Source organism: Leopardus geoffroyi, chromosome C1 (assembly GCF_018350155.1).
Source record: "Leopardus geoffroyi isolate Oge1 chromosome C1, O.geoffroyi_Oge1_pat1.0, whole genome shotgun sequence".
NCBI lineage: Eukaryota > Metazoa > Chordata > Mammalia > Carnivora > Felidae > Leopardus > Leopardus geoffroyi.
The window spans coordinates 170839132-170853963 of record NC_059328.1 but is presented as its reverse complement, the minus strand read 5'-3'; the positions used below and the strand labels follow the sequence as shown (position 1 = coordinate 170853963).

General features: G+C 37.3%; 1 protein-coding gene and 1 long non-coding RNA gene across 2 annotated transcripts in view; both read left to right on the top strand.

Moving 5' to 3' along the window:
- FRZB (frizzled related protein) overlaps positions 1–12853 on the top strand; it is a 32025-nt gene extending 19172 nt beyond the window's left edge. The window contains exons 3-6 of the mRNA XM_045480426.1: positions 3106–3171; positions 7289–7493; positions 7882–7945; positions 11599–12853. Of these exons, the coding sequence (XP_045336382.1) occupies positions 3106–3171; positions 7289–7493; positions 7882–7945; positions 11599–11715 (452 nt within the window). The 3' untranslated portion in view covers positions 11716–12853. The remainder of the gene's footprint in view (positions 1–3105; positions 3172–7288; positions 7494–7881; positions 7946–11598) is intronic.
- A 118-nt stretch (positions 12854–12971) lies between these two features.
- Positions 12972–14188, top strand: LOC123599177. The gene is made up of 2 exons (XR_006713025.1): positions 12972–13965; positions 14037–14188. It is a non-coding gene; the product is annotated as an uncharacterized LOC123599177 (long non-coding RNA).
- Positions 14189–14832: the final 644 nt, after the last annotated feature.

The following is a 14832-nucleotide window of genomic DNA, read 5'->3' as shown; positions in this document are numbered from 1 at the left end:
CAAGGTCATACCACTAGGAAGAAATGGATCTGGGGTTCAAACCCATGTGCCCTTAATCGTGTTGTCATATTCTCTTGCATTCTAATACTTATTAGAATGGTCACATATGTGACCATTTGATGTGTATTATCTCATTTAATTCTCCTGGTAACTCTAAAAGATATGTTTAAAAATCACCTTAGGGCATACTTATGGGCACATCTTAAAAATAGAGATCTGGATCTCTGTAAAGAAGTTATAGTTAAGAATATAGATTTTCAAATAGTAAAAATTTATTTTTTATGTTTGTTTTAAAATTTGTGGTTTGCTCCTATGTTTCTTAAAATGGAGAGAAGGGGACAAGTGGGCTTCAAGGGTCAAATGCCAAGATCTAAAACATATAATACATTTGGTACAAATTAAAATCATTTAAATTCTAAACTGATTAGAATGAGCCAATCTTGAAAGAATTACAATGGAAACTGCAATGCAAATAGAATTATATTTTCTTTCATCCCCATGTACTTTTTGACAATAAATCCTGCACACAGACCTAAGACGTCTTTTCCTAGAAAAAGCAGAAAGATACTAATTCCTAGATAGTGGTATTCCAAAGTCATTGGACATGAAAGGTTATAGTGGTTTTGGAATCTGGCAAGAGAAGTTAGTTACAGTCTTATGGCTCTGGATGAGACCCAACGGTAGTCAATTTCAAATAAAGGTCATGGTTAGAGAGTTGTATAACACTTAAGCATTAACTTGAACAGATTGCATTAAGTAGGGAAGGTCCACTGAGAATCACATTTCACAATTGTATCAGGTACTTGGAATTCCTTAGACTTTATAAAACCATCTGACTCTTTAAAAATACTATCATAATTATGTGTTTTCAGTGAGCCTATTTTTATGAATAAAAATTGGAATAAAGAAGGATGTGATTACTTTCCTCCCTGAACTATGTTAATAAGATGGCTTCTTGTTGAGACCACGAGGCTGTTTGTGGCTCGGGCACTGCAGTGCACTGGGAGACATCTCTGAATTGCAAAAGCGTCCGACTTCAGCCGGGTCACGATCTCGCGGTCCGTGAGTTCGAGCCCCGCGTCAGGCTCTGGGCTGATGGCTCAGAGCCTGGAGCCTGTTTCCGATTCTGTGTCTCCCTCTCTCTCTGCCCCTCCCCCGTTCATGCTCTGTCTCTCTCTGTCCCAAAAAATAAATAAATGTTAAAAAAAAAAAATTAAAAAAAAAAGTCTGAGAAATCAACTGTTGATAGTTAAAAAAAAAAAAAAAGCTGTTGCTGTCTTACTTAGGGTGGCAGGTGCAAAAAACATAATTAATAATGCAAGCAGTATATCCCTCTATGGTTTCTTTGTAATTTCCCAGTTCTTGGGGCTTTGGGGGATATATATGTAGATGTGAGTAACTGAACTTGAAAAGAAGAATAATTCTCCAAATTTTTTGATCTAAGATATATTTTTCATGAATGCACTTAGGTATGAATATGTTTGGTTTGAGCTAGCATAAATAGGTGAAAGGAAGTTCTTCCACATTTGAGCCTTGTAGATATAAATTTCCATGTCTCTTTATTATTTTGTTGAGCTACTAGTTACTTCAACTAGGCAGATAATTGTTTATAGCGAAAGGGATTGGAAGTATGGCAAGGGTCACATATATGGTATGGTATTGCCACCTCTGAGGCTAGCAGATATAAGTGCACTGTAGATGAATCAAATATAGTCCCACCAAGAATGTAACTGCTTCGCTATTAGCTATTAGGAAATGGTCTACCTATGTGCATGTAGTTGTGTATATATAGTTATGTAAATACCTACTTGAAATCTTCCTAAATCACTTTATAATAAAATTTTTAAAAAATCTCTGGGAATGTTATGGAATCCATTTGTCTATGCTTCAAGCAAAATTATATGGTAACAACATCATTGAATCATATTAGATTCAATGCAGTGATATTTGGTATAGTTTTGCCAAGAATTTTTATTAGAGTATGAGCAAATTTCTAAAGAATTCCAAATATGTAGATAATTTATCTACATGCATTACATTTGAAAAATACCTATTTTTAAATGATAGAAAAAGTACAAATCCCTTTCTGTATATGGGTGAGGATAGTTTGTAAATCAAAGACTATATCAGTTACTTCTTCAGAAATAGTCTCATCTTAAGAATCTCTCCCTCATGAACTCTTCATAGGAATGTAAATTGGTACAGCCACTGTGAAAAATAGTATGGGGGCTTCTCAAAAAATTAAAAATAAAAGGGTGCCTGTCTGGCTCAGTCAGGATAGCATGCAACTCCTGATCACAGGAGTGAGATCTCAATGTGAGTTCAAGCCTCACACTGGATGTAGCACTTACTTGAAAAAAGTTAAAAATAGAAACACCAGATGACCCAACATTTCTATTACTGGGTATTTACCCAAAGAAAACAAATACACTAATTTTTATAGATATATACACCCCTTTGTTTATTGCAGATTTGAAAAGTATGGAACTTCTCATTTCAAATTATGTACTTAGTAAATTTCTTCCAGTAAGTATAAAAATATCATTGAGTTAAATAGCAGTAATTCTGCCTATACATGGGGCTCATGGCCTCTCTTAAGAACTTCACTAAGTTCACTGGGTTGTAATAATACATGCTTATCTCATTGAGTTGCTTTTAGATGCAGGAAATAGTATTTGGAAAAGTGCTATGTAATGTGTAAAGCATATATGAATGCAGGTGGTACCCCACAGGGGTAAACCAGTTGCCTGAGCATAAGCAGGAAATTGCCTTTCAGTAGGCATTGGTTCTGCTTCCATAGGCATTAAATGCCTTTTTTGGGGGACTCAGGGGTCATGATCTCTTCTTGCATGGTAGTGAACAGGGTTTCCTTAGGATTCGGGTGGTTTGTTGAAGAGTAGGAGCTTATGAGCATACTCACATTAAATAAGAGGCTAGGTAAACAGAATAAACATGAATGTAGTTCCAGGAGAAAGAGATCAAACACATAGAATTACGAAGAGCCTCCTCGCCACCAAATTTGGATCTACCTTACCAAAAATGTGAATGAACAAAAGAAAGCTCATGTTGAATTTTTGCTGACAGCTAAAATGTTGTATTTTTCAGAACGCTGCAAGTGTAAGCCTATTAGAGCTACACAGAAGACCTATTTCCGAAACAATTACAACTATGGTAAGGATAACTGCTGTGCTAAGAAAGTAGTGTGTGTGTGTGTGTGTGTGTGTGTGTGTGTGTGTGTGTGTGTGTGTGTGTTTGTGTGTGAGAGAGAGAGAGAGAGAGAGAGAGCGAGAGAGAGCGAGAATTAGAGCAGTTTAAGAATAAGGCTTAAAACCAAACAAAGACAACTTTTAAGCACATAGTCCCCTGTCCCAAACAATTAAAATGTCTGATGGGCAAAATTCTTAACCAATGCTTGATTTTGAATCATATTGGGCAGCATTGCTGGCATCTAGAACCATGTAATTAAGTAAGTACACAGAGCTGCATTTCAAACTAGATTGCTCTCTGAGAGGCTGAGGAGGATTTGAGCTTGAATGTTTGGGGCTGCATGGGTTTTCAGTTTTGCTTCCAAGTCAGCTTCACTGGGGTGAACAGAGGAGCACTTTGATGCATAAGGGATGGATGGTTAACAGAGGACAACTTGGTTTCTCCAGTCAGTCTGTCTCATGGAACACATTGACAGAGTTGGAAAGTAACACAGAAGTTGTTAGTATTCAATTAAGGAAATGTTTTGTTGTCTAGCTTGACCTAGAAATGTGACATTTTGATAAAATATTAATCTAAGAGCCACCCATCAAAATGTAGCCAACAGACTTAAATGGAGGAAAAAGCCTCCTGTCTTTGTACCAGGTACTGTGCAAAGTGACTTCTATACACTATCTTTTATAGTTTCCTCAACTGCCCCATGAGATGTATTATTATCCTAATTTTATCAGTGATTATTGAATGTAAGTTGTCCTTTCTTAAATTATTTGGAATGTACTTTTGGGTACTGGCATGCTTCAGAGTCACAAATATCAATTACTCATATTTAGACAACTCAGAATTTTCCAGTTGATACAAGGGACAAAAAACATTTGCTGTAATCCACAGGCATTTTATTGTGATTTTTTTCCTGGGCATCTATAAGATTAATAAAGGTCATGTAACTATATCTCTGAAGATGATTGTTGATGTGGAGTCAATGAATAAACATGACAATTAAATACATTTTTAGGGGCACCTGGGTGGCTCAGTTGGTTGAGCGTCGACTTTGGCTCAGGTCATGGTCTCACAGCTCATGGGTTCTAGCCCCGCGTTGGGCTCTGTGCTGACAGCTTGGAGCCTGGAGCCTGCTTTGGATTCTGTGTCTCCCTCTCTCTCTGCCCCTAACCCACTCACATTCTGTCTCTGTCTCTCTCAAAAATAAACATTAAAATGTTTTTTAAATACATTTTTAAAGGAAACTTTATTAAAATGAGAATTTTATTATCAAATTTACAGGCCTTATTTTAGAGGACATAGAACATATATAGCAAATTTATTTCTGTACTGTTGGGAGTAGGAAGGAGAGAAATTGGTAAGACTCTGTAAGAGTAATCTTTGATATCTATGAAAACATCATGTATTAGTATAAAATAGAAAATTCTCAGGTAAATAAATCTCTTTGAAATAAATGTACTAATTTTACAAGTTTTTCTTCAATGGAATAAATTTTTATTTTTTGCTTACTACTCATCTTAAGAGGAATCTAATTTCTCTTAGCCAACGGTGGCTTGCAAGGTTGAAAGGTTGTTTTTCTGAGAAGTCAAATGCCTGGCTGCTAATTGGAGGATCCATTCTTCTAAAACCCAATGTGAAAAATCACAGGGAAATGGAGGTCTTGATTTTTAGGAGATTAGGTTTTCAAGATTGAAAAATGTTTTATGGACTTTTAAGTATAGTTATAGTAAAAAAATCATAATAAAAATGTTATTTCAAGGGAATTTTGTTTACTTGGTATTTATTTTACTTATTGATTTTTACTTTATCTTACTTTCTTAGTGCTTCAATAGTTGATGCTGCTGTTTTGATTAAAAGTTAAAAAACTAGTGCTTACAAGTCATGGAAAGAGAAGATTTTTGACACAGTAGCTGAGGGAATAGTATAACGTAAAATGGAATACAGATCACATTTAATGGGAGAGAGATCATTTCTTTTTCGTGGCCAAACAATAACCAGGTTGCCCAAAGTTGAAGGATTTCATGTGTCTGCAGCTTAATGTGGAACATCTTTGGGGGAAGTCAGGCACTCAAATGATTAAATAGAAGGAAGAATGCTGAAAAGAAAATGCAATTTAATTTCTAAAATCTGTTGATTTTTGTCATAAGTATCTGCCTGTGTCTAATGAGAAAACAAAGTTGGGGCAGGAGTAAATGATAATTCAGATGACCTGTGCTTCATTCAGATTAATTCAGTAAAAGCTCTTGAGCTTTAACAAAATTACTTGAATAATAAAGTAAGTCTTGTAGAGAGATATTTGTTTTGGAGTGGGTACATGTGCTAAAAATTTCTAATGAAAATAGTAGACACACTGGGTAAATAAATCATTAGTTTGAGAACATTTGCACAGTTTGCTAATCTCTAAGAGTTGATGGATGCTATGAAGCACATTTACATAAACCAGGACACAAAAAAATGCCTGCTAGCTGGGCTTGTCAATTTATCATCTGATTCCCCCAAATGACATTTCAAAAAAGGGCAATCTTACTTTTTGTTAAAATACAGACTAGAGAGAACACTAATAAGGGATTTCTTAACTCACAAGTTTCACCAAGCAGGGACAGCTGGGTAGTTATGTTTGTTTGCTGTAAGTTCTCATACTTTTCTCCAGAAACTGAAATACCTGGGAAGCAAAAATGAGATTTTGTCCTGAAATTTTTAGAATTTGCAATTTAATTTCTATCATACATATATTGTACTGGTGGAATGTTATTGAATGTTTCCATATAGACTTGGGGCATTGATGAGGGGAATGGTTTATTAGCTAGCTTTATGTTTTCATGGATTACTTTTTTCCATTCCTGTGTAGTCCAAAAGACCCTAAAATACATGGGAAGGAACTCAGATGAAAGTGGTTTGCAGATCTGTTCCTAAGAGGCTTTCAAAAAGTGGATTAATTTGGATATATTGTGTCTTCTTCCATATAACATCCCTAGATATTAAACTAGAGTGGCCGGGGAGCCTGGTCATAAGCCGTTGGCTTCTTACTAATTGATGTTTTTACTTCTTTGTAGGCTTTTCAAACTCCTCTTTCAAAAAAAAAAAAAAAGATAACTCATTTATCAGAAGGAGGAATCTAAAAAATTTGGCTCTTCCAAAGGACAGAATACCCAGATTAGACACAGAACTATGCTTTCTAGATTCTGAGACAAATACTTTGACTTTGCAGCAAAATTGGTTATTTTTAAGGCAGTTCATCTTTATGTTGAGGAGTGAAGCTGGCTCTTGTGAGATAAATTGGGTGCCAGCATTTCCACTGAGAGAGGTAGATTAATGCAATTGACACACTAGACCATTGTCCGTACCACATGAGAGGAAGAAATGTTGGAGTGTCTGACTTCAAGGCAGATGGAGGAAACAAAGTCAAGTGGTAGCAGTTTTTATTCAAAAAGAAAGTGTAGTATACTCACAGGAAAATATAAAAGATAATCTGCTCTGAAATGAAGAAAGGAGCTGATGTCTAAAGAGTCACTAAGGTAAGGAGGTGGAAAGATGGTGGAAACAGTTGGGGGACACTGTAGAACAGGACTTGAAAGCACTGAAGACCCCAACTCTTTAGAAAATCTATGAATCTGATAGAAGAATACTGACAAGTAAACAAAGCATATTCAAGTACTAGGTCTTTACATATAGTGAAATTAATATAAACTTCTGTTGGTAGCAATTGAAACTACATGCATGCACACATTCCAAATAAAATTTTGGAGGAAAATCACATCAGATTCACTCAACCTTTGATTATCTAAATGGATTTTTCACTATGAAGTACATGCACACAGGTACACACACATATACATGTTTATATATGTATACACAAATATATATGTACATACAAATTGGAAGGGGATCAGGGCTGAACATTAAAGGGGGCAGGTGTGTTGTGAAGTGTGTCATTCACTAATGTCTAAGGCAAACATCTGATTGACTTCTCCATTCGTTGAGCAGGAAGTGGATATGAATTGACTAGAAAGAAGTCTACCTGTGTTTTTTGAATGGGGCATCTATCATGTATCATATTACCATATCGACTTTATTTTCTTTTATCCAGTCATTCGGGCTAAAGTTAAAGAAGTAAAGACCAAGTGCCATGATGTGACTGTAGTAGTTGAGGTGAAGGAGATTCTAAAAGCTTCTCTGGTAAACATTCCAAGGGAAAACGTTAACCTCTACACCAGCTCTGGCTGCCTGTGTCCTCCACTTAATGTTAATGAGGAGTATATCATCATGGGCTATGAAGATGAGGAACGCTCCAGGTAATTCATTCCCTAAAGGTTCAGAATAATTGCTATACCTATCATCTCTTTATTTCATTTCTCTAGACGTCTTACTCTGGAGTTCTTACCTGGGGATCTAACTCCTAGGGGATTACAGATAGGTTGTATTTGGGTCCCTCAATATCATTTACTGGATAGAAAAGTATATGTGTGCAATTCGTGGGTGTGCATTTTTCTGGGGAGAAGGATCATAGCATCATTTCTTCTTAAAGGAGTCTATGACTCACAAATTATTAAGAATTTCTATTCTAAAATCTGGCTGTCCTATTGTAGAATAAACAGCAAATCTTTCTTGGCAACGATTCCTTGTATTTTTCAGTAATATCTTTTAATTTTTCAAAAATGGTTGCTTCTTTAAAAAATACAGATTACTGTTGGTGGAAGGTTCTATTGCTGAGAAATGGAAGGATCGACTTGGTAAAAAAGTTAAGGTAAGCCTATATTTTATGTTCAAAGTGATACATAAAGTAGAAAACCAGACATTTGTCATTTAAACAAAATAGCTGCCCTTAACAGCATGAGAAATATTAAAACCTGAGCTCTGTGTGTGTGTGTGTGTGTGTGTGTGTGTGTGTGTGTGTGTATCTCAAATTCTAACGACTGAGTTTGTCTTTAATGTCAATTTCATTTAAGGAGTGAATTCTCTATAAGTGTATCAGAGATTTAACTACAGTTGCCTAACTTCTCACAACGAGAAGTCTGGCTATAGTCAGTCCAGTCCTGGTTGGGTAGCTCCACATTATCATTAGGGCTCCAGCTCCTTCTAGCTTGCTGTTATGCCATTTTTAAGGGCATTACTTCCATGCTTATGTTCACCAGGAGGTCACAAGATGGCTTCCCACCTCCAGTATCACACCTACATTTCAGGGAGGAAAAAAAAGAGGTAAAAAGAAGTTTCCAAGTGCCCCATCTAGCAATTTTTACTTAGGTCTTAGTCTCATATCCATCTCTAGCTGCAAGAGAGGATGGCAAATGCAGTTTTTTAGCTGGGCATAAATTGCAGTTCTGGGAGTCAAGAGGGGAGAACAAAGGATGGGTAGGAAACTACCAATGTTGTCCCAATTCGTAGACACCAGTTCTTCTGTACAAAATGCAGCCATGTTCATCTGTGTATAAGACATCTCACCAAATTAGGTCCTTAGAGCAGTAATGTAGCTTTGTTTTTAAACCACTGATTCTTAGATTCTGTAAGTGATACATTTAAAAAATCACAATAGGGGCACCTGGGTGGCTCAGTCAGTTGAGTGTCTGACTCTGGATTTCGGCTCAGGTCATGATCTCATGGTTCATGAGGTTAAGCCCCACATTGGGCTTTGTGCTTACAGCACAGAGCCTGCTTGGGATTCTTTCTCTCTGTGCCCATCCCCAGCTCATGCTGTCTCCCTCCAAATAAATAAACAAAAAAATTTTAAAAATCACGGTATATAACCTTATTATAGAAGGTTAGAAGGTTTCATTTCTTTTCTTCTTACTATATACTAAGCTAATCTGTTCCAAAGAAAGGAATGTATGCGCAGATTGGCAAAGAATTGAAAAGGGTGTGTGTGTGTGTGTGTGTGTGTGTGTTGTGGGCAGGGAGGGAAAAGAAAGAGTGGGAATTGTACCAAACATAATACATCCTCTAACTTCTGTGAGTTTGAAGGCTTGGGAAACATTTACAGGGTAAGTTAAACACCCCTGAGCAGTTTATCTTATACATCTGGCACTTGACACAGCAGACACATTTGAGTTGAAGTGACCTACAAAAATGTAAAGGGCATTATTTTGCAGGGAGAAACTACCCTTCAGTAAGTTCTTTTTTTCCCTGGTATATTTGTCAAAAGTGAGATGTATTTCAAGTTCAGACTTGTGGGAATTCTCCATTTGTATCTATTTTCAGTTACTTTGGTGTTTATTAAAAAGTGGCTCTTCTTCAGTAAGTTGGAATCTCTTACTGTTCTTTTAATTTGGTTTTCTGCTTGCTAATGCAGAACAGGAATTTGTCCTAAATTCCTGTACCAGTTGGAAGAGCTTTCAACATCCCTGCTGCAAAGCGTGTAACGAGGCTTGCTTGCCGCTTCTCTTTTGGTACCAAAACAATTACCATCATGTAAAGACCCAGGACACATGGCTTGTTTATCCTATTTCTTAGGCAAACATTTTCCATTGCTTTCTACAGGGGACTCATAGAATTGTTGTGAAATTCTTTATATCTCAGTCTGGATGTAAACATGCTAAAGGGAAGAATTAAATCAATAATGTGAACATTTTTTTTTAAATTAATTTATTTATTTTGAGAGAGTGAGCGCAAGCAGGGGGAGTCTGGGATGGAAGATCTGAAGCAGGCTCTGTGCAGACAGCAGTGGGCCTGATGTGGGGCTCAAACTCATGAACCATGAGATCATGACCTGAGCTGAAGTCAGACATTTAACTGACTGACCCACCCAGGCATCCCAACAATTTTTAATTGATATTGCAGATACTCATGGCTAAATATCTTGGGTAGGAAAATCTCTTTTGGCTAGAATTATTGAGATCCTTAGTTTAGTTTTCCTGTCAATTTGAGGATGTAAAAAAGAGTTTTATGGATTTTCCCTTTTCAGCTGATTTTTTTTTCTTCTTTTTGCTCAGTGAATAGAATAAGAATGAGATAAAGACCTTCTTTTGGTTTTGCCATACAGATGGTTGTCTACCTAAGTCTCTGTTAGAGCAGGTTGTTCAAATCAAAATATTTGGTCTGCCTTGGGCAGCTGAGAATCAGACTGTTTTTTAATATGAAAAACAATAAGATTGTAAAGTATGCTAAAATGAAGAATTACTTTCAGTAATTGAAAAATGATAATTAGGGGTGCCTGGGTGGCGCAGTCGGTTAAGCGTCCGACTTCAGCCAGGTCACGATCTCGCGGTCCGTGAGTTCGAGCCCCGCGTCAGGCTCTGGGCTGGTGGCTCAGAGCCTGGAGCCTGTTTCCGATTCTGTGTCTCCCTCTCTCTGCCCTTCCGCCCGTTCATGCTCTGTCTCTCTCTGTCCCAAAAATGAATAAACGTTGAAAAAAAAAATTAAAAAAAATGATAATTATATGCTAAGCCCTTCAGATATTTTTCATTTGTTAATCTTCAGAACAGTCTTATAAGTATATTCTATTATTAATTCCAATGTGCTAATGATTAAAATGAGGTTTAATAAGTTCAAGAAACTTTGCACGGTAACTGATAGAGTTAGAATTTGGGCTTGGGCCATCTGACATTAGCTCCTTGCTGCTCAAAGTGTGGTCTTGGGGCCAGCAACATTGGCATCACCTGGGAGCTTGCTACATATGAAGATCTTGGGCCCCAGCCCAGACCTATTGAATGAGAATCTGCAATATTAATATCTCCAGGTGATTTCTGTATTCATTGAAATTTGAGAAGTAGTGCTGTGGTCCTTATTCACTACGTTTAACACCAATAATATAACTTCCTTTTATTATATTACATGTAAATACTATTGGTAGTGTTACTATGAAATATTAGTGAACTTGACTGTGGTCATTAGAAATATTGGTAATGTCGGCTTTGTAAAACAGAATGAGTGCAGGACCTTATCTGTTGTGATTGTCCCACTTGGTAGATATTACTTGGAAATATGTTTTTAAGAGATCTCATTTCCCCCCCAAATTTCTATTTTTTTCACTGCTTAAATCACATATGTTTGAAAAGGCTATGTTCTGATGTATTGTAGAAGAAGATGAAGAATAGCCCTTCAAATTCTCTGTGTAAATCTTCCATTGGTGATCCCCTGTGTAGTGCCAGACTTGTGTATGTTAGTTCCGGAAATACCTGCAGATTTTGATAGATATTTTTGTCGCCATTTGATGTGGAAATTTTAAGTTTAAGGTCTGATATGAAAACATAACTGATATATTATAGGTGGCCAATTTGGTGCTTTTTATGATCAGAGAATTATGTTCATGTGGCATCAATTTTGTTATCCTGGGATATGAATTTTATACTTTTGGAAAAGGATTTTTGAGTTCTGACTTTGAGGTCTTACTCAGTTGTTAGAATAATAGAAATGATGACCCTGGTGATACATGCACGTGAGCATTTTCTGTTTTGAATTTCACAGCGCTGGGATATGAAGCTCCGCCATCTTGGACTCAATAAAAGCGATTCAAGCCATAGTGATTCCACTCAGAGTCAGAAGTCTGGCAAGAGCTCCAATCCCCGGCAAGCACGCAACTAAATCTTGAAATGCAGAAAGAACACCAGTGGACTTCCTATTAAGACTTGCATTGCTGGACTAGCAAAGGAAAATTGCACTATTGCACGTCATGTTCTATTTTTTACCACAAAAACCATGTGGTAACTGATATTACTTCTATTTTCTCTTTCATTTTCTGTTTTTCTCTTCCCTCTTTCTTTTTTCTTTATTGTGTTCTGAGTGCAGCTCCTTAAATATATGTATTCTGTTTCACTAATCCTGGGAAAACTATTCTCTGCAATAATAATAAATTAAACATGTTGATACCAGGGCCTTTTTGCTGGAGTAAATGTTAATATGCTGTTCTGCACCCAGATTGGGAATGCAATATTGGATGCAAAGAGAGATTTCTGGTATACACAGAGAGCTAGATATGCTGTGAAACCTAGTCTGCTCATCTAATTACAGCCTCATTTTCACATGCCTTTTGGGCATTCTCCTCACGCTTAAAAGTTCTGAATGTTTATAAAGGTAAAATGGCAGTTTGAAATCAAATGCCACACAGGCAAAGCAATCAAGCACCAGGAACCATTTATGAGGAAACGACACACAAGATAAATTATTTGCAAGATTGGCAGGAAGCAAAATAAATAGTGCTAGGAGCTGGGGAAGGAACATTTTGCCTGATTGAGAAGCACAACTGAAACCAGTAGCTGTTGGGGTGTTAACAGTAGCATTTTTCTTTTGACAATACATTTGGTTTGTTTGTGAATATATTAATCAGCATTAGGGAAGTGAATTGTAACTAGACATCTGCTGTTATCAGTGTACCTCTGTTAAGTTTGCTTCCCTTTAAATAAACCCATTGGTATAAGATTTTTTTTTTTTGCATCTTTTAAAATAAATCTTGACTTGATGTGTTGACCAGGAAAAGAAAGTATGTATGCATGTGCACCAGGGTATTATTTTTGAAAGATACATAGCTCTATAAAATGCTGTAGTTTGCAGCATGGTAAAATGTGCAAGGGTGTGCCTGTGTGTGTGTGTGTGAGCGTGTGTATGTGTTTGTGCACTCACACCCAAGCTGGACTGAATTACAGGCCTGTACTTGATCATTTGGATTTGTGCTGTTTAATGCTCAGTAAAATATGCCTAATAAAAGGAATTACGGTTGTCAGGAGAGAGATTATTCTTTTTTCTTTTAATATTTTTATTTATTTTTGAAAGAGCACGCAGGCAAGGGAGGGACAGAGAGGAAGGCAGAGCATCCAAAGCAGGCTCTGTCCTGACAGCAGAGAGCCCAACACAGGGCTCAAACTCATGAACCGTGAGGTCACGACCTGAGCTGAAGTCCAATGCTTCGCTTAATTGACTGAGCCACCCAGGCGCCCCAGGAGAGAGGTTATGCTGACTTTTGAACCAAATGCACAATCTTGCTACCCAAGCTGCAGGGACCTTGGGGAATAACTGATGCTTTTCCTTCCTTCCTCTAGCAAGTTCTTCATAGCTTGTGCCAATCACTTGGATGTCTCATTTCCTTCAATTTATGTGTTCGATATTAGTAGAACAGATTTCCAAGATATGGTACACTGAAAATAAAACATTTATGAAGCAAAATGGTGCTGTGCTTCCTTCTACACGGACAATCGTGTGGGAATGAAATTCAGTCTAGAACAAACATTTCCACAAATGGTAAATAATAATTCCTCTAAATTCTCTCTTTTGAAAGTAAGTGACCATCTCAACCTTCGGGCTGATGTCCAAGCCCCTACAGTTTCTGGACTCCCACAAGAAAGAGTTCCAACCTTGCCTCCATGAAGACCGCATGCTCTTTTGAGCTGCTGTATGGTTGCTATCGATAATTTGGCCACCCGCTTTATTCTCAGATGGCTGGGGCAGGTGCATATCGTTCTAGATGCTACTGTTACAGCCTTAAAGAGGTAAGTTTGGGTGTCACAGGGCAGGAGTGAAGTGCCGCAAGGGAAGAACTACACCTTGGGATCTCTCGTCCTGATGTTGATGCCCCAACTGAGCTTCAAGGATTGAAGAGTGGAAAGTAGAATTCTGCCTTGTCCCGTGTTTCTCAGGCATCTTTCATGTTCACTGTGGGAAGAAGGGCAAGAATGGACTGCGGGAGATTTAAAAGAATTGATTTCTCAAATCCACACAATGTCATCGCTTATTCCAAAGCACAGTAAGAGGAATTTTAAGTGTTGAAATATTTTGATGTACAACCGAAGCCACAGATGTATCCAAGCCCCTGAAGTATTTTTTTCGGGGCGGGGGGCAGTGGTGGCCATAAGTTAGCTCCTGCGTAGAATGACACAATTTATGCACAGTACATATACAACTATAAACAAAAGAGGACTAGATTTTGGGATTCAGCTGTGTTCTTTACCACCTTCCCTTTAGTGATCTGCACTGGCAATGGTTGATTTTGTTTATCTGTGTGAGGCTCTGTCAGTTAAAGTTTCTAATGGTATGAGGTCCATGAATAAAGTACTTTTGGCATTCAGTTTGATAGTTGCAATGTCTTCATTAATTAGGTGCAAGCCTCTTTTGGGAGATAACATGATTTTTATGGTGGTCATGTTTCTAATCAGACTGCAAAATCATTTCTACTCTGCAATTGCCATAATACAAATGCATCTTATTAGTGCCTCTCTACAGGCTTTTCTGACAGGTACTCACTTTGAAAGCCACTAAAATTTTAATCTATATGCATCCTTGTCAGTGACCTTGAGATCTATAAAATTCACTTAAAATTTCTTTGAAAACTTTTGTCCATCTTCAGGATTTTAATTTCCCCAGCCAAGTAACAGGAACAAAATGTTAGGTGCGTGCTGCATAGCAAAAATTAAAATAACAGCAAACTTGGAGTCTCTTTGCAGATATGTGAGTATTTTACTGTGTCACATACAGAGTGTAATCTGACTCGGGGCCATATGTTACACTGAGCATCGGGGGTGGGGTGGGACAGATCCATGGGTCTCCACATCTGTTATGTATTAAGAAGGCAAATACAAAAATTACAATCACTGTGAGTAAATAGCACTACTTCTTGCCTTCTGCAAGAAATTACTTGCTATTATTTTTTCAGCAAGTAAAATGACAAATAAGTATTTCAAGATTGGTATTTATTTAGCCTGTGAATTTTAT